General features: G+C 54.5%; 7 protein-coding genes across 7 annotated transcripts; 2 read left to right on the plus strand and 5 right to left on the minus strand.

Annotated features, from left to right (window-relative positions):
• Positions 1–928: 928 nt before the first annotated feature.
• On the plus strand, positions 929–4,184 carry EI97DRAFT_258839 (FTHFS-domain-containing protein). Its single transcript, XM_033794205.1, has 3 exons — positions 929–1,057; positions 1,113–1,238; positions 1,318–4,184. Exons 2-3 carry the CDS (start codon positions 1,215–1,217, stop codon positions 3,955–3,957), a joined length of 2,664 nt encoding a protein of 887 aa, XP_033649298.1. The 5' UTR covers positions 929–1,057; positions 1,113–1,214; the 3' UTR covers positions 3,958–4,184.
• Positions 4,185–4,214: 30 nt separating this feature from the next.
• Positions 4,215–5,814, minus strand: EI97DRAFT_446346 (uncharacterized protein; the record flags this gene model as incomplete). The annotated part of the gene is made up of 7 exons (XM_033800020.1): positions 4,215–4,392; positions 4,452–4,565; positions 4,634–4,773; positions 5,123–5,280; positions 5,337–5,453; positions 5,524–5,586; positions 5,745–5,814. The coding sequence occupies 7 exons, from the start codon at positions 5,812–5,814 to the stop codon at positions 4,215–4,217; spliced, it is 840 nt and encodes a 279-aa protein (XP_033649299.1).
• A 939-nt stretch (positions 5,815–6,753) lies between these two features.
• On the plus strand, positions 6,754–8,510 carry EI97DRAFT_462556 (uncharacterized protein; the record flags this gene model as incomplete). The annotated part of the gene is made up of 2 exons (XM_033801276.1): positions 6,754–6,907; positions 6,958–8,510. 2 exons carry the CDS (start codon positions 6,754–6,756, stop codon positions 8,508–8,510), a joined length of 1,707 nt encoding a protein of 568 aa, XP_033649300.1.
• Positions 8,511–9,864: 1,354 nt separating this feature from the next.
• EI97DRAFT_387208 (multi protein-bridging factor 1) lies at positions 9,865–10,413 on the minus strand (the record flags this gene model as incomplete). The annotated part of the gene is made up of 2 exons (XM_033796108.1): positions 9,865–10,176; positions 10,255–10,413. 2 exons carry the CDS (start codon positions 10,411–10,413, stop codon positions 9,865–9,867), a joined length of 471 nt encoding a protein of 156 aa, XP_033649301.1.
• A 694-nt stretch (positions 10,414–11,107) lies between these two features.
• On the minus strand, positions 11,108–13,805 carry EI97DRAFT_258891 (neutral trehalase short isoform). Its single transcript, XM_033794206.1, has 4 exons — positions 13,425–13,805; positions 13,249–13,370; positions 11,457–13,201; positions 11,108–11,405 (listed from the first exon to the last, which is right to left on the minus strand). The coding sequence occupies exons 1-4, from the start codon at positions 13,627–13,629 to the stop codon at positions 11,273–11,275; spliced, it is 2,205 nt and encodes a 734-aa protein (XP_033649302.1). The 5' UTR covers positions 13,630–13,805; the 3' UTR covers positions 11,108–11,272.
• A 1,293-nt stretch (positions 13,806–15,098) lies between these two features.
• Positions 15,099–15,788, minus strand: EI97DRAFT_462559 (uncharacterized protein; the record flags this gene model as incomplete). Its single annotated transcript, XM_033801277.1, has 1 exon — positions 15,099–15,788. The coding sequence occupies one exon, from the start codon at positions 15,786–15,788 to the stop codon at positions 15,099–15,101; it is 690 nt and encodes a 229-aa protein (XP_033649303.1).
• Positions 15,789–17,256: 1,468 nt separating this feature from the next.
• EI97DRAFT_427666 (NAD(P)-binding protein) lies at positions 17,257–18,674 on the minus strand (the record flags this gene model as incomplete). The annotated part of the gene is made up of 4 exons (XM_033797229.1): positions 17,257–17,921; positions 17,978–18,151; positions 18,243–18,337; positions 18,479–18,674. 4 exons carry the CDS (start codon positions 18,672–18,674, stop codon positions 17,424–17,426), a joined length of 963 nt encoding a protein of 320 aa, XP_033649304.1. The 3' UTR covers positions 17,257–17,423.
• Between the last annotated feature and the right edge of the window lie 107 nt (positions 18,675–18,781).

Consider the following 18,781-nt stretch of genomic DNA (forward strand, 5'->3'; position numbering starts at 1 on the left):
TGTAATAGTGGTGGGTTATCAACGTTGGGTAACGTAGTCAACGGTTAATGGTTGCTAACCGTTAGTAACGTTACTAACCCTTCCTAACCGCTAACGTATCTAGGCTACCTTAATCTAGAACGCTAAGCCTATAGAAGCCTTAGCTAAGGTTATCCTATAAGCGCTAACGTTTATTTTAGTCTAGGCTGCCTACACTAGTACTATATTAGGACTAGATTTGCTAACACGTGCTCTGTTTACAAAGGTTAGCAACAAAATATCCTATATAAACACGTTATTAACTAAACCGTTGCTAACGTTGTAACCGTTTATTAAACCCAACCCATCACTGCTGTGTATAGACCGTGGATATTAGTACATAATAAAAGTACACTAGTCCCAATCAGGCTTAAGCACAACCGTGCGTTCTCAACTCTTTTTTTGTTGCCCTCTATCAGAGTTCCATCTGATTCAGACTTCACTCGCAAATCGACGCTTTGGCGCTACTTCAAATACATGACAGACTTCCTGGTCCCCGATGAGACAAAGACCGGTGACAATACAACAAGTGCTGAGTGCAATCCGGCCAATTCGAACTGTTCTTGCATGCCCCAAAGACACAACAATGCTTCGGCAGAAGGCGTGATTGCAAGCCGGCGGTTCCCTTGCTCTCTGATGGCTAGATGGGCTTTGTTTGACTCATCGTTGAACGTTTGAAATGCTTCATCATCGACCTTTCCGGTGCCTCCACCAGCAGACGTTCTGTCCCTGCGGCGCTTTTTGGCCTACCGGTTTGCTCCGATGCTCTCCCGCCTTGCATGCGGGCCGCCCAGGGTGAGAGCTGGAGCGTCAGCTACCCCGCGTACCCAACATTATTATTCTTATTGCTTCTCTCTTCTGCTGCCCTCCCCTCGACAACAACAACGACGATTCTTCTCCGCCTCCCAGCTCCTCATGACGGCGACCAAGATTGATGGCACTGCCATCGCCCGCAGCATCCGCGAGCGTCTGGGGGCTCAGATCAAGCAGCGCCAGGAGACAAATCCTCGCTATCGCCCGTCATTGAGGATCGTGCAGGGTGAGTGATGCATTCGACACGAGATGAGAAATGATATATATTGACCTCCATCTAGTGGGCGACAGGTCCGATTCGAGTATGTAAAACAGTCGATCGTCCAGTCGCCAGTCTTTGGGCCGCTGCAGTCTTTGACAACCCTGCAGGTACCTATGTGCGCATGAAGCTCAAGGCCGCTCATGAGGTGAGCTACTCCCACCCGTTACCCTTCCTTGATGCCCATCCCTCCTATGCAGGATTGCTGACTGTTGCCTTGCCTGCAGGCCAACATCGACTGCGAGCTCCTCCATCTCCCCGAGGACGTGTCCGAGGCCGAGCTGCTCCAGAAAATCGACTCCTTCAACAACAACCCCGACGTCCATGGCATTCTCGTCCAGCTACCCCTCCCTAAGCACATCTCCGAGCACACTATAACGTCAGCTGTTGCCGACGACAAAGATGTAGACGGCTTCGGCATCACGAGCATTGGCGAGCTGGCCAAGCGTGGCGGCCGTCCGCTCTTCACACCGTGCACACCCAAGGGCGTCATGGTTCTCCTCAAGGAGGCCGGTGTTGACTTGAAGGGAAAGAATGCGGTCGTGTTGGGAAGGAGTGATATTGTCGGCAGTCCCGTCAGCTATCTTCTGAAGAACGCCGATGCAACCGTCACAGTATGCCACTCCAAGACGGTCAATCTTCCCGAGATCGTCAAACAAGCGGACGTTGTGGTGGCAGCTATCGGCCATCCTGCCTTTGTCAAGGGTGACTGGATCAAACCCGGTGCAGTGGTCATCGATGTCGGCACGAACTACATCCCCGATGCAAGCAAAAAGTCGGGCCAGAGACTCGTTGGCGACGTCGAGTTTGAGGCCGCAGCAGAGGTCGCCTCACAGATCACGCCTGTGCCTGGAGGTGTAGGACCAATGACTGTCGCCATGCTCCTGCAGAATGTCGTCGATTCTGCAGATGCTGCATTTGAGAGGCTAAAAACGAGGCGTATCCACCCCTTGCCGCTTAAGCTGCAAGGTCCAGTCCCGTCAGATATTGCTGTCTCGCGAAGCCAACACCCTAAACCTATCACGTCTGTGGCTTCGGAGGTTGGGATCCTCCCTCACGAGCTGGAACAATATGGTGCCACCAAGGCCAAGGTTGATCTGAAACTTCTAAAGAGATTAGAACACCGCCGAAATGGCCGGTACATTCTGATCGCAGGCATAACTCCCACTCCACTCGGTGAAGGTAAATCGACGACGACTGTGGGTCTGGCGCAAGCCCTGGGCGCTCATCTTGGAAAGATCTGCTTCGCAAATGTGAGGCAACCCAGTATGGGCCCGACCTTTGGCATCAAAGGTGGCGCTGCAGGTGGTGGTTACAGTCAGGTCATCCCCATGGATGAGTTCAACCTGCATCTCACTGGCGATATTCATGCCATCACGGCCGCAAATAACTTGCTCGCCGCTGCCATCGAAACACGCATGTTTCACGAAAACACACAGAAGGATGGCGCGCTCTACCGAAGGTTGGTGCCAGAAAAGAAGGGAAAGAGGGAATTTGCCCCCATTATGTTTCGCCGCTTGAAGAAACTAGGAATAGACAAAACAGACCCCAACGAACTCACTGAAGATGAGATCCGCCGATTTGCGAGACTAGATATCGACCCGGATACCATCACATGGCGCCGCGTGCTTGACGTGAACGATCGCCATCTGCGCCAGATCACGGTCGGAAGAGCGCCGACCGAGAAGGGCCACACTCGTGAAACCGGCTTCGATATCTCTGTCGCAAGCGAGTGCATGGCCATTCTCGCACTCAGCAACGATCTTGCAGATCTGCGTGAGCGGTTAGGCCGCATGGTAGTTGCCAGTTCGCGCAGCGGGGATCCCGTGACATGCGACGATATTGGCGCAGGTGGCGCGTTGACCGCGCTACTCAAAGATGCCATCAAACCGAACCTGATGCAGACTCTGGAGGGAACCCCTGTTTTCGTCCACGCAGGCCCCTTCGCGAACATTAGTATTGGAGCGTCGTCGGTCCTAGCGGATAAGTTGGCCCTCAAGTTGGCGGGCACGGAACCCGACGAGGACCATGACGAAAAGACAGGATATGTCGTCACCGAAGCCGGCTTTGACTTTACAATGGGCGGAGAGCGCTTCTTCAACATCAAGTGCCGCTCCTCCGGCCTTGTTCCCGACACGGTCGTCATCGTCGCAACTGTACGCGCGTTGAAGGTGCACGGCGGCGGCCCAGATATTGCGCCTGGTGCGCAGCTGCAAGAAGTCTACCGAACCGAGAATATCGACCTCCTCCGAAAAGGCTGTGTCAATCTGAAGAAGCACATCCAGAACGCGAAACAGTTCGGCGTGCCTGTTGTCGTGGCCATCAACCGCTTCTCAACCGACACGCAGGCCGAGATCGACGTAATCAAGGAGGAGGCACTCGCTGCTGGTGCAGAAGATGCCATCCCAGCCAACCACTGGGCCGAAGGCGGCAAAGGTGCTGTGGACCTGGCCAAGGGGGTCATCGCCGCAAGTGCCAAGCCCAAGCCCGACTTCAAACTTCTGTACGAATTGGACGGGACTGTACAGGACCGTATCGAGAAGATTGGCAAGGTCATGTACGGCGCAGACAAGGTCGAGTTTTCCGCCCTTGCCCAGAAGAAAGTGGATACGTATGTCAAGCAGGGTTTCGGGAATCTGCCTATCTGCGTCGCAAAGACTCAATACTCTCTCAGCCACGATCCGGCATTGAAGGGTGCGCCGACGGGGTTCACGGTCCCCATTCGCGACGTGAGAATGGCGGCCGGCGCTGGCTACTTGTATGCTCTAGCGGCGGACATTCAGACCATCCCTGGTCTACCCACCGCCCCGGGATATCTCCATGTCGATGTGGACACCGAAACTGGCGAGATTGACGGTTTATTCTAGACGTCACCCTGTTGGGTGCACTACGGCGTTGTTGGGATTCATGCAGATGGCAGTTTCGACTCCCCGACTTAGAGGTTCATTCAACATTCGACAAGCATGGCGAAATGGTATTTTTCAACATTGGCGAAGTCACACTTCGGAGCTCTGCTTAGAGAGATCATCCCGATTCTATATTTCACATAGAGATTTCCAACTTCAGGCAGCGAATCAGCATTTGTTAGAGCGGGCATGACCCTAAAATAGAGACGATCCTCGCGTCAGCCTGCATTTCTGTCTAAACAGTACTCCCGCACGCGAAGGATTGGTTTGATCGACTCTGCTACCCGTTGGTTTCTGGTAGATGGATGCAACAGGTATGCGAACTCAATCCTTTGCTGCTCCATCCTCAGTTCGCACTTCTCGTATACCGAGGAACCCCTCGCGCAGCATTCGCCTCTGTTAGGCCGATGAGAGATGGTACTAATATCCGCCCGTTGTCCGTACGATAAACTTACCTTCGCCGCGCGCAGCAGCGGGCGCAGTTCGGCGAGGTACCATCAGCAACCGCTTCACGGCACATTCGCTTGCTCCTCTTGCAAGCTTGCCAGGGAACTTTCAATAATCCGCATCTGACCAGTCATGCATCCGCTGCAATCCACTCCCTTCTCCAGTCTATGCGAACGGTCGGGGAACGCACCTGTGGTCGTCTGCAAAGCGGGTTCCTTGCATCATCACCAGTCCCAAGCCCAGGCCGCTGACGATAAACGCGGCGCAGAAGGCAAACGATTCAGGAAAGGGTAATAGGTGAGAGGCGAAGGATCTGAGACCGTGGAGGCCCTGATAGAATGTCGTGCGAATAGCGGCAAACTGGCCAGTGGGGATTGCGTTCCCCAGCAGTTGACCATGCTATTTTCGCCTAGCGCGGTGTATAATTGCACCTCATCCCATCAATCTCGAACGGACTACGCCTCCCATCCACCCCGTTACGCCCCGTCCATTCTGTCTCACGGCCATCCTTTGCCAGGCGATAGTCTAGGGCACCAGCTAGACCCTTAGGCTGACTCTACTTCATGTTCTATATCCCTCCGATTTGGAATGTAGCGCTCTCTGCGAACTGCGGCTTCCGCCTTCTGGGGTACCGCTCCTCCACAAATATCTGAGTACCACTCTGGAAATAGATGCATACCTGCGCGTGTTTCAATGCGGCACGCCTGGGATCCCTACGAACTGCCAACGGTGCCGCAGTCCATCTCCAGGCACAATTCCGTGCCATCGCTAGGGCGGCATTCAAAATGGGCCAGCCACGGACTCGGGAACTTGAAACAAGAAACAATAAGTGGGGTCCTGCCCGGTCTGCAGTAAATCGCTTTCTCCATGGGTTTGGTTTATTCGACTCGTACCAACCGTCACTCGATTGACTTCTCCAAACAAAATGGCGCCAGTCACTGTGAAACATTGCCGTTCACAGGTCGATGGCCTACTAAGCCGGCCAGGGTCGGTTTTGCTTTGCCCTACGCCTGCACTCAGTCATCAAAATAGGGCCCGGCCATCTTATGGCGGCCACCGCGCCACAGGGCCAAAACTAACCTTCCACCACAAAGGCCATGGACAGGATTAATTCGCCCTCATCACAGGTGCATTTGAATCCATCTACGCACGCCACATAGTTCCATCCTTCAACACCACCGTAAAGATGCCGTCCTAAAGCACTAGCGTATGCCGAAGGCCACCCATCTATCTCAGGCTCCTTTCCTGTCTTGAATCGGCACAGGTCCTGGCACCACCCTGTCACCCTGTCTGTATCTTACCTGGTTCATCCACTTCTGTGCCCCACAGAACGATAGCAGTGCCGCCTACATGGGCATCAGCGATGTCCATGTTGAGGTGAGCTCAGGTATGAGTCTACACTTCATAGGGACTCAGACCCTGGCATCTGTGTTTTGCCCTTGGATGGACTGTCTCAGACTATGCTATCTTCTGTTGTTTCGTTTCGAACTCTCCGATCTTGTAGGATTGCAGGAGCGATCGTTGCCCTGCATCCATACCCCGCCTAGCAGTTGACCCGCATTGAACTCTGCTGTCGTACGGACTCCACGTGATCGGCGTCGCGTTCTCCAGTCTGAAGCCAAAGTCACGGCGGCTAATTGGATGGTTAGATCTAAATGCGAGCAAAGGGTACCTAAGATGGTCTAATCTGAGTATAGACTGGTCACGGGCGGACTGAGGCGTCGTGCTTCCAACCGACGCGGGCTTAGCCAGCTCCATCTCGCCCGCAAGATGCAACTCTGTTCTCAACCATCTTTTTCTACGCCTCTCAGGGACCAAGGATTCGAGCAACGCCTCCAACACCATTCTGTTCATCCATCCTCAACAGCGCCTCGTGGCAGGGATCAGAGGCAGGGTGATGTCTCCCGTGATGATGGCCTTTCGGAAGTGCTAAAACTATGCCTCACTCACGGACTTGGGCGGCTGTATAAATCCAGGACGCCTTTTCTTCCTCTTAAACTGCTCAAATCATCCTCAGGGACTGAGTTCGCCCGATCTTCTGGACACTTTTCGATTCCTTCAATCGCCCACGTCGTTCTCCCTATAACTCTGTCCTCTTCCGTCTTCTATTCTTGCGTGTGGACAGCGAAGCACATCCATCTTGTTCGCCTGGCTTTCCTCTCCCTTCATGGTCGGTTCATCGCCTGAGAAGAAGATTCCTCTCGTTGCGGCAATCTTCCTCCTGTTCCTCCTGCTGGCCCACGGCGTCGTTGCTACTTCTTTGAATAACCCGGACGACGTGGCGAATTCGCTGCGTTTCAAGAAAGAAGCATGCAAGGTATACAACAATTGTCCCCCTTCCCCGCAGCGGAGGGTGCTGGACAGTCTTCCTTTGAGCAGGAGGGAGTCGAGGTCACGGCGGGCCCGGAGGCCAACGTCGGCGGAGTGAATGGAATACAGATACGGAATGACAATGAAGCGAATGGTATGTCATCTCTTAACGAATTGGGGATAAGTATGCTAAAGCTCCCCTAGCTTCCCACAAACCCTCGCACAAAACCTCCAAGGTGGAGAAGCGCACCAGAAGACCGATGCCTTCCATCCCAGGTCTCTACCTCCACCCCCTCCCTACCATCGAAACCCTCATGACCTACCCTTCTCTCACCCAACCTGTCTACCACAGCCTCCTCCGCGGCGAACCGCCAGCCCGCTCATACCGGACCGTCATCCACACCCCTAAGCCGCGAGATATGCGCGTCCTCGACGAGAATCTGCTCCGTTCTTCAGAAGTATCGGCCGCCAGAAGGAGGGCGAGAGCGAGTTCAGGGCCTAGATCGAGGTCCAGCACGGGGTCCTCGTCCACAGACAGTTCGGCGACTCTGTACTCGGCTGCTAGCTCCTTCACTACGGTTGTGGGATCTGAATCTAGTGTTTCCGATGTGGAGATCACGGAGCCGTCCAGTCCGGCGGGAAGCGTCTCGTCAACGAGTAAAGCTACGATTGCTTCTTCTCGCGCTCACTCTCGGTCTCCATCTCCGTCTGCTTCACCGTCGCAGCAGTATGCAGTTTTCCCGAGTTTGATGGCGCAGGATGCCACGCAGCCCGGGCAACCGGCCAAACCGGTCCTTGCCCCTGTGGCGCTGTCGCCCGTGTCGTCGTCTGTGGAGAGTGGGTTTTTGAGCATGTATGAGGACGCGGCTGGGGGGAGGGATGAGTTTGTTCAGAGTGTCAAGGTCAACGAGCAGGCACAGGCACAGGCACAGGCACAGGCACAGGCACAGGCACAGGCACAGGCACAGGCGCAATCTCAAACACGGACGAACACACAAACTTTGGAGTGGGTATGCAGTGTACAGAGCCACGACGAAGAAAACGAAACAAACACCATCGATCATGTCACTCATGGTGCCAGCGACTACGCCAACAACACGGACAGCAATAGCAACACCAATACCCCGTCTACTCGCTCCTCAGCACCCAGCCCGTCCTCCTCCGCATACCCCAGCCCACCCTCGAGCCCGGACCTGGAAGCTTCACGGCGCTCGAGTCCCTCCAGTGGAGAGGAGTACATGATGTATCCTTCGCCGCCGGCGTCGCCTGTACCCGTACCGCAGCATCAGGGTACGGTATCTCTGGGGAATGGAGATAGAGAGTGGAGGAGAAGAAGGGCTTTTTCGTCGCCGTCGCCTGCGCCCGCACCGCCGAAGTTGAGGAGGCGGAGCGCGACGTTGGAGACTGTGGGGTTTGAGTACGGATATGGTGGGTTTGAACTTGGAGAGGAGGAGTTGGGTGGTGGGTCGGTGGGCGAGGGAGATGGGGGGAGTTGGGGTATGGGTATGGGGTTCGGTGGGTGGAGTATGTATGGTGGGAGGATGGTTCTGGATGAGGAGGTGGAGTTGGAGGGTGAGAGGGAAGGGGAGGTGGAGGCGCGAGGGGAAGTGGTATATGGTAGTGCGGGGTTGGCGGTTAGTCCTCGTGCGATGGGAATGGGGGGGAGATGTGGTTGTGGGCATGAGGGGCGGGGGTCGGGTTTGGGGTTGGGGCTGTATGTTATCGAGGAGGAGACGGGGGAGGATGTGGAGGGGTAGTGGGTATGAGGTAGAAGTTATCGGTGATGGCTTTTTCTTTTCTGTTAGATAGGGGGGTGCCGGATGGAGCGTTGGGCGTTGGGTAGATCGGAGGTGCAGGTTTGTTTGTGTTTGTTCGTTGCGGGTATATATCAAGAAACTCACGTACACGCGTATCTTTATCTCCGTCTCTGGAAATCCACAAGACCAAACCTAAACATGAAAAACCATAAAAATGAACAAAAAAAGAAAAAAGTAATTTACAGACACAGACAGACTTGAACCAAGCCCCTCCACATGCGCCAAAAAAAGGTCGAGCAGCCGAATCGGGGTGCAGTTGCTGCGTCGACTCAGCCTCAGCCGTGGAAGCTGCTGGACCATTTTCTCGCTATCCTGTGATCAGGGCGATAGGAATGAATTAATTGTTGTTTATATAGGGGAAAGGAGGGTAGGTGTAGGTAGGGAATGGTGTGCTGTTGGGGCTGGGGGAGAGGGGGATTAGAGGGGAGGTGGTGGATGGGGTTTGTTTACTTCGGTGACTTCCTATTTACTTGTATCCATCATCATGAGAGCAGCTTTCTTGCCTCGTAAATACCACTCCACCCCGCATGATATTATTATTTTTCCCCCCGTTCGAAGCACAAGCACGTAATTACTACTAGCAGCACAAGCAGTACGAAGAGGTCGTAAACAGCGAATACGTAAATCACTTCATGGAACCGCGCGCCCCCGTGATCCACCAGCAGATGCGATATGTGCTTCGAAAGCTCGAAGGCGAGACTCAGGTGAGCCGAGGTTGGGGGTTTAAATACTGGTATTTTGTAAGGCGTATGCGACATTCGCTGTTGCTCTGATGCTGAGCTATCTATTATACTAACCTGCTGCTGCTAGATCAGGCGATAGGGGGTGAGTATATCCCACTTAACAAATATCGGGGAAGGAGAGCTCACACACGCCTAAAAGAAGTGTAAAAGGTGATGGAGGTGTGTTGACAGAGGGAGGTCTTGTCATTCTTGGTCTATGGGAAATCATGCTCGTAATCCGAGGCCTACCATCATCTATTCATCCACCTGTCCATCCATCCACCCATCCATCCATAGTCGTCGTAACCCAAGCAAAAGCAGGAAGAGCAAGAGGATATAAATAGTCCCATCGACACCGAGGTAAGGCAACCCCGAAATCCCGGAGCCGTTCAAGGCATCATCACGCGACCATATCCAGCAGCGGAAGAGTCCCACTCGGCAGGCAGAGTCCGTCTACACAGTAGTTTCCAAACGCCCCGCTAAGTCGTGACTCGGTGCCTCGCGCCTTTCTCGACATCCTCCACCTTCAAACTCAATCCATACACATCAAACCCCACGAAAGCAACCAGCATCTACTTCTTATTCGGAAACTTAGGCTGCCCCAACTTCTCCCCCCTCAGCACCACATTCAGCACCCTCTCCATCGTCGCCAGCAACTTCTGATCGGGGGCCGCGGTGCCGCGCTCGAAATCCGCAATGATCGTGGGCGTCGTGTTGCACTTGGTCGCCAGGTCCTTCTGCGTCATGGTGCCGCCTTTGTCGTTTTTGCACTCGGAGCGCGCTTTCGCGATGACTTGGCCGACTTTGGTGCCGACGGTTTTGGGCTTGACGATGTCGTCGGAGCGGTCGACTTTGGTGAGGCGTTGGCCTTCCGAGGAGGCGCTCTTCTGAGTAGGTGTCAGTGGGTGGGTGTTTGGTAGGGGGAGGGATTTAGCTGTTGAGAGGCGGAATCAAGCACTTACAGCATTACCCGTCGCGTACTTCTTCTCCGTCGCCACGATGCCGCCACTCCGTGCCGCAGCGTTGAGGGCGCTCTTGCCGCGGACGACGGTCTCGCGGGGACCCGCGGCGCCGCCCCGGACGCGCGAGCCGATCTTGGTGACGGTATCCCAGTCGCTCATTTTAAATAGTTTTGTAGAGGTTGGGTGCGGAGGGTAGTTATAGGTATTGACGTGTGAAGTCGAGGAGGATGAAGTGGTTGTGGTTTGTTGGTGGTTGGGGGGTATTTATTCGGACAGGTGTGGTGCCTTACTTGATTGACGTAGCCAGCAGCGATCGTTTGTCCCTAGCGGTGATGACGGGGGGTTACAGCGATCTCGATACCGGAGACTCGCTGTGGGAAGATGGGTGTGAGAAGTGAGAAGTGAAAGAAGAAATGAAAGTCCGGAGACAGTGGCGGTGAGGCTGGCTTTATCGTCGTGAGTCGTTCTCCGAGTGGCAGTGGTGGCTCGTTGTCATCGCGGCGACTTACTTGTACAGAAACCGGCGCTAATCCCGTTCGGGAGTTCGGGGTTCTAGAGGATTCTGACTCCCCAAAGGCAAAAGGGCTGTTCTCGCCGCCCTTCGGCCTCGATTGCTGTAACACACAAGTAAATGTACAGTAGATATCGGGGTTATTGGAGAAAATGTTGAAAGTCCAAAGTCCGTTCATACAATTACAGTATCATCATCCCACAGGCCGAGGTCGCCGAAGGTGTTTTGCAAAGTAATCATATTCGCCACAGCTCTATCCTACTGTAGTGTTTGAGTACCAGTAGCAATCACTCCCCCAAAGTCCAAATTCAAGAAGCAAACCCCCTTTTAATCATGCTAAATAATGCCGTACCTCGCCACTGTTGCAGCAGTTTACCACTCATCCCAATATGCATACCAAACCCCTCATGATTTTGAACATATCATCATTAGCACCCTAGGCAGACAAAATGCAGTCTTGTGATCGAGAATCAATGCTTCATGCTTTACAGTCCCTCGAGCCTCTTGTTAAAGCGAAATATCAAGCGCTTCGGTGGCCTTGACAAAGTCGTCCCATGTAGTGAGTGTGCCCAGGGCACGCTTCATGTGTGCTGAGACCAGCGTAAGGCCGTAGATGTAGCTGGCGTTGACCCAGCCAAACCTAAGTACTTCGTTAGCACTGAATGTATACCAAAAAGGCAACCAAGCTTACCCTTCACGAGGAACGCCCTTGAAGTCACTACCCTGATTGCCGTACTCCGCTTCGACCCTGTGCGGGTCAATCTGTCGCGTCACATCGTACTTCTCAACCACCACGCCGTTAAAGTCGACAAACGCCTTGGTCACCATATATAGCCACCTATACGCAAGACGTTGTGCATCGGCCTCGTAACCATACCGCTGCAGCCCGACCCAGGCCAGAATCTGTTGCGGTGCCCAGCCAAAGGGGTAGTCCCATTGTCGATTGGGGCGGTCCAGGCCTACCTGGCCGCGAGACCTCTCTGTGCCAGACACTAAGCCTCCAAACACTTCGAACTTGGGAAGCGCCCGTTCAACCAGGGCAGCTGCCTGTCGCGGCGTGGCAAGCCCAGACCACAGCGGCCAGAAGGTCGTTGCGCTCTCGTAACCTGTCCTCTGCTTCTTCACCGTGTCGTAATCAAAGTACATGCCCTCCTCTTCGTCCCAGAGATACTTGTCAACCATCAAACGACGCTTTCGTGCTCGGCGTTCCCAGGTGGCAGAGGTCTCCACTTGGCCCGGGGTCATGCCTGGCCCGCACATATCGGCAGGCATCACCAGCTTGTCACCAAAGTGCGTGCGGATGATGCGGCCAATGTCCACCTCGTACTTGTAGAGGAGAGAGTTCAGGTCCACAGTTGCAAGGTTGGCCGCCACCTTCTCCAGACGATAGGATGTGTCGTGACCCGATTCGCGTACGGCGCGGTCGTGCAAAAAGTACTCATCCAGCTCGGGCTCGCTGACGCGCTGGTAGTTGTACGCATCTACGAACTCCGAGAACGTCATGCCATGCTTCTCGGCGTATGGCGTCAGGATATGCTCGAAATGGGAAGCCTCCGTCTCGGGGGGCACGCCAACTCCGCCAGGTCGGTACCGCGAGAGGTTTGTCTCCTTGTCCAAGCGGGGTTCACTCATCCACACGGTGTAATACTCCTTGATAGCGGCCAATGTTGCCTCACGCAGGAAATCCAAAGCTCCTGGCTCGTATCGGATGCGGTCGTAGACGCGGAGGGCCATGTCGGTCAGGAACGGCGGTTGGGAGCGACAGAGATAGTATGAGCGATTGGCGTTCAGGATCTTACCGTAGTGCTTGATGCAGAAACAGAAATGGATGACCATGGACTTGACCAGCTCCACACGGTCATTGATAAGGAGACCCAACGATTCCATGTAGCTGTCCCAGCCATAGAGTTCATTGAACCTACCCCCAGGGACCACAAAAGGTAGGCCTTTGAGATCTGTGCGGCCTGATGAAGGGTCAAAATGCTCCTCCATGGCGATGGCCAACAACCCGGGGGCCTTGTTCAGGTCCCTGACATACAGCTCATCTGTGCAGTTTTCGGCCAGCCATTGGACATCCAGCCTGCTCTCGGGGTGCTCTCTAGCAAATCGAGTGTAGAATTCGTACTGCTCCGGCGCACCACGGGGTATGTAGATTCGAGGAACTGGGTTGGGCGTCCAGTCTTTTGGGTCCTTCCCAACTTGTGCAATGTTGTTCCCGTCGATGCGACGTGTCAATCCGTCCCAGAAAGAAGTCGATATCAGACGGCTGAGGCGGCTGACGGGGTTCTCGTTGAGGCGAGCTTCGTCGAGGACAATGGTTTTTCGGCCGTAGTCTTGGGCGAGGGTGAGCTCTTGAAGCAGATTCGAGAGCATGTAGTTTCCGCGGATGTCGAACTTGTTGTATGCATTGGATGTGAATGTACCGACCGATAACACCTGTTGTCTTGTCAGCTGCGCTGTAGGGGATGGGGCGCCAGCCGTACCTTTGGACCGTTATCCTCAATCGTTATCTGCATGTTGTCGTCCGTGTCTTCTCGCGACAGGAGGGTCTTGAGCGTCGGCTCGACCCGAATGAGGAATTTGCGCGGCTGGAACGACGACTCATCTGAATGCCATTAGCGCGTCGTCGGCGTACGAGGTACTGTGTGGAACGGCGTACCATGACTTATCCGACGGTTCGCGTACCTGCCGTCCTCTACGGGTGCATTGCGACCTACGGCTGTGTCTTGAATCTGGGTGTAGGCGGAGTACGTATTCGCTCGTCCAGTTCTCCGACCGTGCGAGGTTCCGTAGTACACTGAAGGTGCGGCTAGCGGGTCGTCGACGATAACAGAAGTGCGTCGGTGCTTGCCTGGCGATGTCATGGGGTTGAGTTGTATGTAGGAAACCGATTTTCTGAATTTGAAATTGGGTATCTTGCGGAAAACGCTGGAGAAAAAGTTGCAGAGTGTGGCTCAAGGACGGAGGTTTATGGTCCTATGACGCAGTATTGGTTTTGCTGCGGTGCAGTTGGTGGGGGTGGGGCAGAAGGTGCAGGATTCCGGGCGGTCGTGGGGGTTCGATGCAGATTCCACTACAATGTTCAGGAAGCTCGGGTGTTGAAAATCCACGACGGTGTTTACCGGCGCTATGTTGGACTAGCTCGGAGGTAGGTCCTAGGGTAGATAAAGACAGAGGTCAGCAGGCAAAGAATGGGAGGAATAGTGAACAAAGGCTTCAAAGGGAGATGGCGAATAATGGGCGATTGGGATTGCGAGCTACCCGGAACAACCAAGGAGCATGTGACCCTCGAGGGCGACCAAACGCACTAAGAAACGCAGGGCCTAGGAGGCGGTGAGCAGACGGAGCGGCAGCTAGACTTATGGTTCGCGAGGGGAGTGCCTCTAGGGCGGTTGCGGCAACTCTCTCTCGCTCTACTGTGGACGATGAGTAGCTAATTGATAGGGGGTGCAGCCAGAGCAAGACGAAGGCCGGAGAAGTAGAGTGCTGAGAGAGGCGAGTTGCCTCATCTAACCAGTATGTTTGCTGGGTGCGGGGCCGAGTATCGGCCACCACAACTTCACCTTCCCCCGAGTCCGTTTTGCCAGTGCTTGGCATGATAGGATGGGACAGAGAGCCGCCACTTCCTAAAATAGACAACCTTGGCAAATAGAACTTCAAAACTACCTCTCCCAGCAGCAATTGAATGTGTCGAAACAGTATACCAAGTTGTCACAGTAGAGCACAAACGGGCAAGCAGCGACTCCAATTTCATCCCATCAAAAGAATTACTGACGTCATCCAAGATACAGTAGGGGTTCCCGCAGTAGCGCCGTAAACTCATCTCTTGGCAGGGATGCCCCGATTGGTCTGTTTGATGGTGTTGTATATTAGCACCCCTCAGTCGTCACACTTCGCGCACACGTTCACCATAGTCTGGTGTATAACGGTGGGGTGGTCTTGTCGTTGAATTAAGGTTGATCGTGGTGTTGGATTAAGGTTTAGTGCGCGACGCTTGTCCAAGTGGTGAGGAAGCTTAAGGTGCGCTGGGAGTTGATTGTAACGGGAAGGAGCTATATTTCCATTGCGGATATGACTCCCCTTACTCCCTTCTTCTCCCTTCCCCCATCCATATATTCATTCCCCTCGCCCCACCGTCCCTGAGACACTTCATTCAACCCCATCCTCCTTCGTGCATCCAAAGACAGTTTGCTCGCAGCTGGGGTGCACAACAACATCAAATTTGGACATTCAAAGGGAGTTCCTTGCCAGTTGTAAAGGCTGATGGATTACAGGATCGAAGTATACGAACGCGAGCTACAAGCCGAAATAATCACCCTTCCATTCCCGACGACTACTTTCCCTGCACACCAGATGCTGTCACATCCTCCTGTCGTTTCCGGCCCCGACGCATCCCAATATGCCGCCTAACTCGGGCGCCCTTCCTCGCTTCCCTCCACTCTATAAGTTGCCTCATCGACAGGGTGTCCGATGACGGGCACGGGCTGCCCACGGTGGCCTGCATCGTATCCTCCGGAGGAGAATTGGCTTGGTTGTCGACCAATTCTGATGCCAGCTTCCGCAGCTCGAGTGCCTCGAGCTCTCCATAGCCGATGCCCGACTCTTCCATTACCTGTTTCGCCATCCACGAGTGAGTGTCGTTGGTTGGACTCATTGCCATGAACCTGCTCATCGGACTCTCTGATGACGGCACGACCCCCGTGTAAAGTTTCAAAGCGTCCAAGGATCTCTGTCGCTGCTGCGACTCTTCGTTCCTACTTTCAATCTCCGTTTTTACTGCTTTGGGCTCCTTTCCAGCCGAGAATTCTGTACAATGTGCAAACGATTCTCGCTCATACAGCAAGGCCCGCTCTTGCTGTATTAGACTAATTTGGTACCCGTTACTCTCCTGGTTCCCGGCAGTCAGCTTCACCAAGTCCCTCCCGATCTCGAGGATACTCACGCTTAAGCATGCTGCGTTGTGCATGCGCAGATTCTCCTCACTGAGGCGCGCTCTTCGTGGTGTGCCATCCATGCGGGACATTTTTACGAGTACTGAGAAACGGCTGCGGTTTGTCTCTGGTAACAGCTTTTCTAACGTTAGGGAAAGAGGTGGAATGAAGGTACTTCAGAAGGCGATACCTGGAGAAGAGATAGGACATGGAACAGCGGCGAGTAAAGGGGTTGGAAAAGGATGTGGGTGGACGTCAGCTTATGGGTTTTTGTATGATGCCCAAACGGCTTCGATGCGAGATTTTGCCATCCACGCCCATCGTCCACCCCCACCTGGGCCCAAGGACGAGGCAACCCCCGGCGCCACGCATGTCGTAACTGCACAATGCCGCTTCCCCTCCCATGGTTCAGCAGCCTGCCCTTGTGGGCTCTTACTGCCACAGTGAGGACCCTAGGGCCGGGCCGTGGCGGCACGGCAACGCGTTCATTGATTGAACCTGGCCGGTTTCACCTATCACGCGGCCACCAGAACGCCACATCATCTTGATATGGTCCCTCGGATGGCATAAATGACTCACAAGAGATGCAGAGAGGCCTTAGCTACCTTCCGAATGACCGTCAAGCGGTGTAGGTTGTCTTGGACCTCAGAAGCGCCGTTCCCCGATATACCGTTGATGCACCTCGCGTTCATTCGGCAGGGGTGCAGAAGCAGGCAATCAAAAGCAACATTCTGCGACACTGAGGAATTCAATGCGGACGAACCTTACCCTAACATGTGGTTACACTGCAGCTGGGCTGGAGAACGGTCCACCCAGCGGCCTGGCAGAAGCTGAACGACATGGGGGAAATAGCTCCTTTTACCCGGGTAACCCCCATGGGGTCGTCAGCGCCGAAAGTAAGCAGCTCAGTCTTCCGAGTCCAGCGGCCAGCACTCTAGCGTCATCATCTCCCTCCCCGGAGAGCCCACGTGCAACGTAGCTGTCGCACTCACTCGCCATCACGGGAATAGGAGAGGGCGAGGGGCCCCCGTAACGATGCAAATTCGCGCAGAGACGGCTTATGTGCATCTAAGCCTCTCATGGACCTGCATCTGTCACTCAGGAGCCTAACAATTCAGGATAGATGCGATATGTATGGAGTATACCTCTACCGACCCGGCGGTGTGGTTTCCGGGTCGCGCTAGTGCGCGCTAAACCTAAACCGCTCCGCTGGGTATCCCGACGACTCCGGCTGCAGACAACTGGGGCATGTACTACTTTTCTTCCAAGATCATGGACGTGGTATCACGTCTAGAGACGCCGCGGACGAAAAACCTGGAGCCGTCCTGGCGGAAATGGTGATGCGGCAGGCGCGGTTACACTACTGGAGATTCAATCCTCACCTCGTCATTTCGCTGGGTACAAAAAGGCGTTGGAGGAGGAAGACTAGGAAGGTTGGCCTTGGCTACCTCAGAATGAATCTATCATTACGATCACACTAGAGTCTGTATACATGAGCATCGCAAAGACGACCGAACTTCTATACTTGATTGACCTCTAGGTTTTGCTAGGTCTTTTATTGAGGTTTTATGAGGAGAGCGACGTTCTGCAAGTCAGCCAGATGGCTACGTGGCACCCTGTACCCAAGTGACGGGAGATAAAGGCAGATTGAGATGAATCAAATGACTGGACGCAGCTGCTTCCCTGTGCGCTCTTCATATCCCCATGAAACTAACATGTATTCACCCTCAATCCTCGCCTCCGACCTTGATAACAATCTTCCCCACAGCACCACCTCTGACCAACGTCTCAAACGCCTTCCTAACCTCCCCTTCTTCCCACCCATGCACCTCTCCCACCTGCGGCCTCAACCCCTTATTCCTCGCATACACCTCAACCGCCCTCTCCACCATCCCCCTCGTAAAAGCCAACACCCCATAGACCGTCTTCGCCCCGAAAATCATCTCCGCCACCAGATCCGTTCCCTTTGACTCCGAGAGAAACCCCACGAGGCAGACCTGCCCTCCCTTTCTCGTCGATCTCAGGGATTCCTGAATCGTGGATGCGCCTGCCACATCGATGGTGCTGTCGACGCCTTTGCCAGAGGTGAGGCGCAAGACTTCGGTCGACCAGGAGGGGTGCGTAGTGTAGTTAATGGTGTGCGTGGCGCCTAGCTTTTTGGCTTGCTCGAGTTTGGCGTCCGAGGAACTGGTTGCGATGACAGTGGCGCCTAGGGCTGCGGCGATCTATTGGAGAGATGTGTTAGGTTGTTCATGGGTAGCAGGGGATCGAGGGTATTTACCTGAATCACGAACGACGACACGCCGCCTGTGCCTTGCGCCAGGACCGTTTGTCCCGCTCTCAATGGTTGCGGGCTATACAGCAGTGCGTGGATGGCCGTAGCACCAGTCGCCGGTATCGCGGCGAGTTCTTCAAACGAGAGATGATCCGGGGCGCGGATGAGTTCTTCGTCCCTCTAAACAAAAACCTATCGTCAGCAGATTTACTCAGAACACACCGACACGTTCTTCCGCACCGAACCCATATCACTGGTAGCAATCACTCACAAAAACCCCTAACTCCCTCAACGTCCCCTGCATACTCCCCGCCCCCTTAACCCTCACACTATGCTCCCTCCAATCGAACCCCTCCTCTCCCTCCCCTTCCTCTTTCCCCCACCACTCCTCCCACTCCAGCGGACATATCACCACCCTCTCCCCACCGTTCCACTTACTCCCCTCCCCAACACGCACAATCTCGCCCGCCCCATCACAGCACGGTACGAGGTCTTCCTCGTGCGGACCGGGATACACGGGATCGTGCGAGATGACCATCATGTCTCTTGCATTCAGGGCTGCGGCGCGGATCCGCACAAGCGCATGGCCGAGTGGAATAGCTGTGGGGAGTGGGACATCGTTGTTGAAGCGGAGGTTGGAGAGGCCGGCGGGCGTGGTCCAGGGGTGGGTGGTGCGGCCGTGGATTTGGTAGGCGGATGGCATGGTTGTGGGGGGAGGATACGATGGACTAGTCTTCAGTACCACGTTTATAAAAATGGGGGAGTATGAGGTGGAAGTATCCAAAGGATGCTCTTGGGCCTGCGCGATTT

The sequence above is a fragment of the Westerdykella ornata genome (genome assembly GCF_010094085.1).
Source record: "Westerdykella ornata strain CBS 379.55 unplaced genomic scaffold EI97scaffold_50, whole genome shotgun sequence".
NCBI classification, from domain to species: domain Eukaryota; kingdom Fungi; phylum Ascomycota; class Dothideomycetes; order Pleosporales; family Sporormiaceae; genus Westerdykella; species Westerdykella ornata.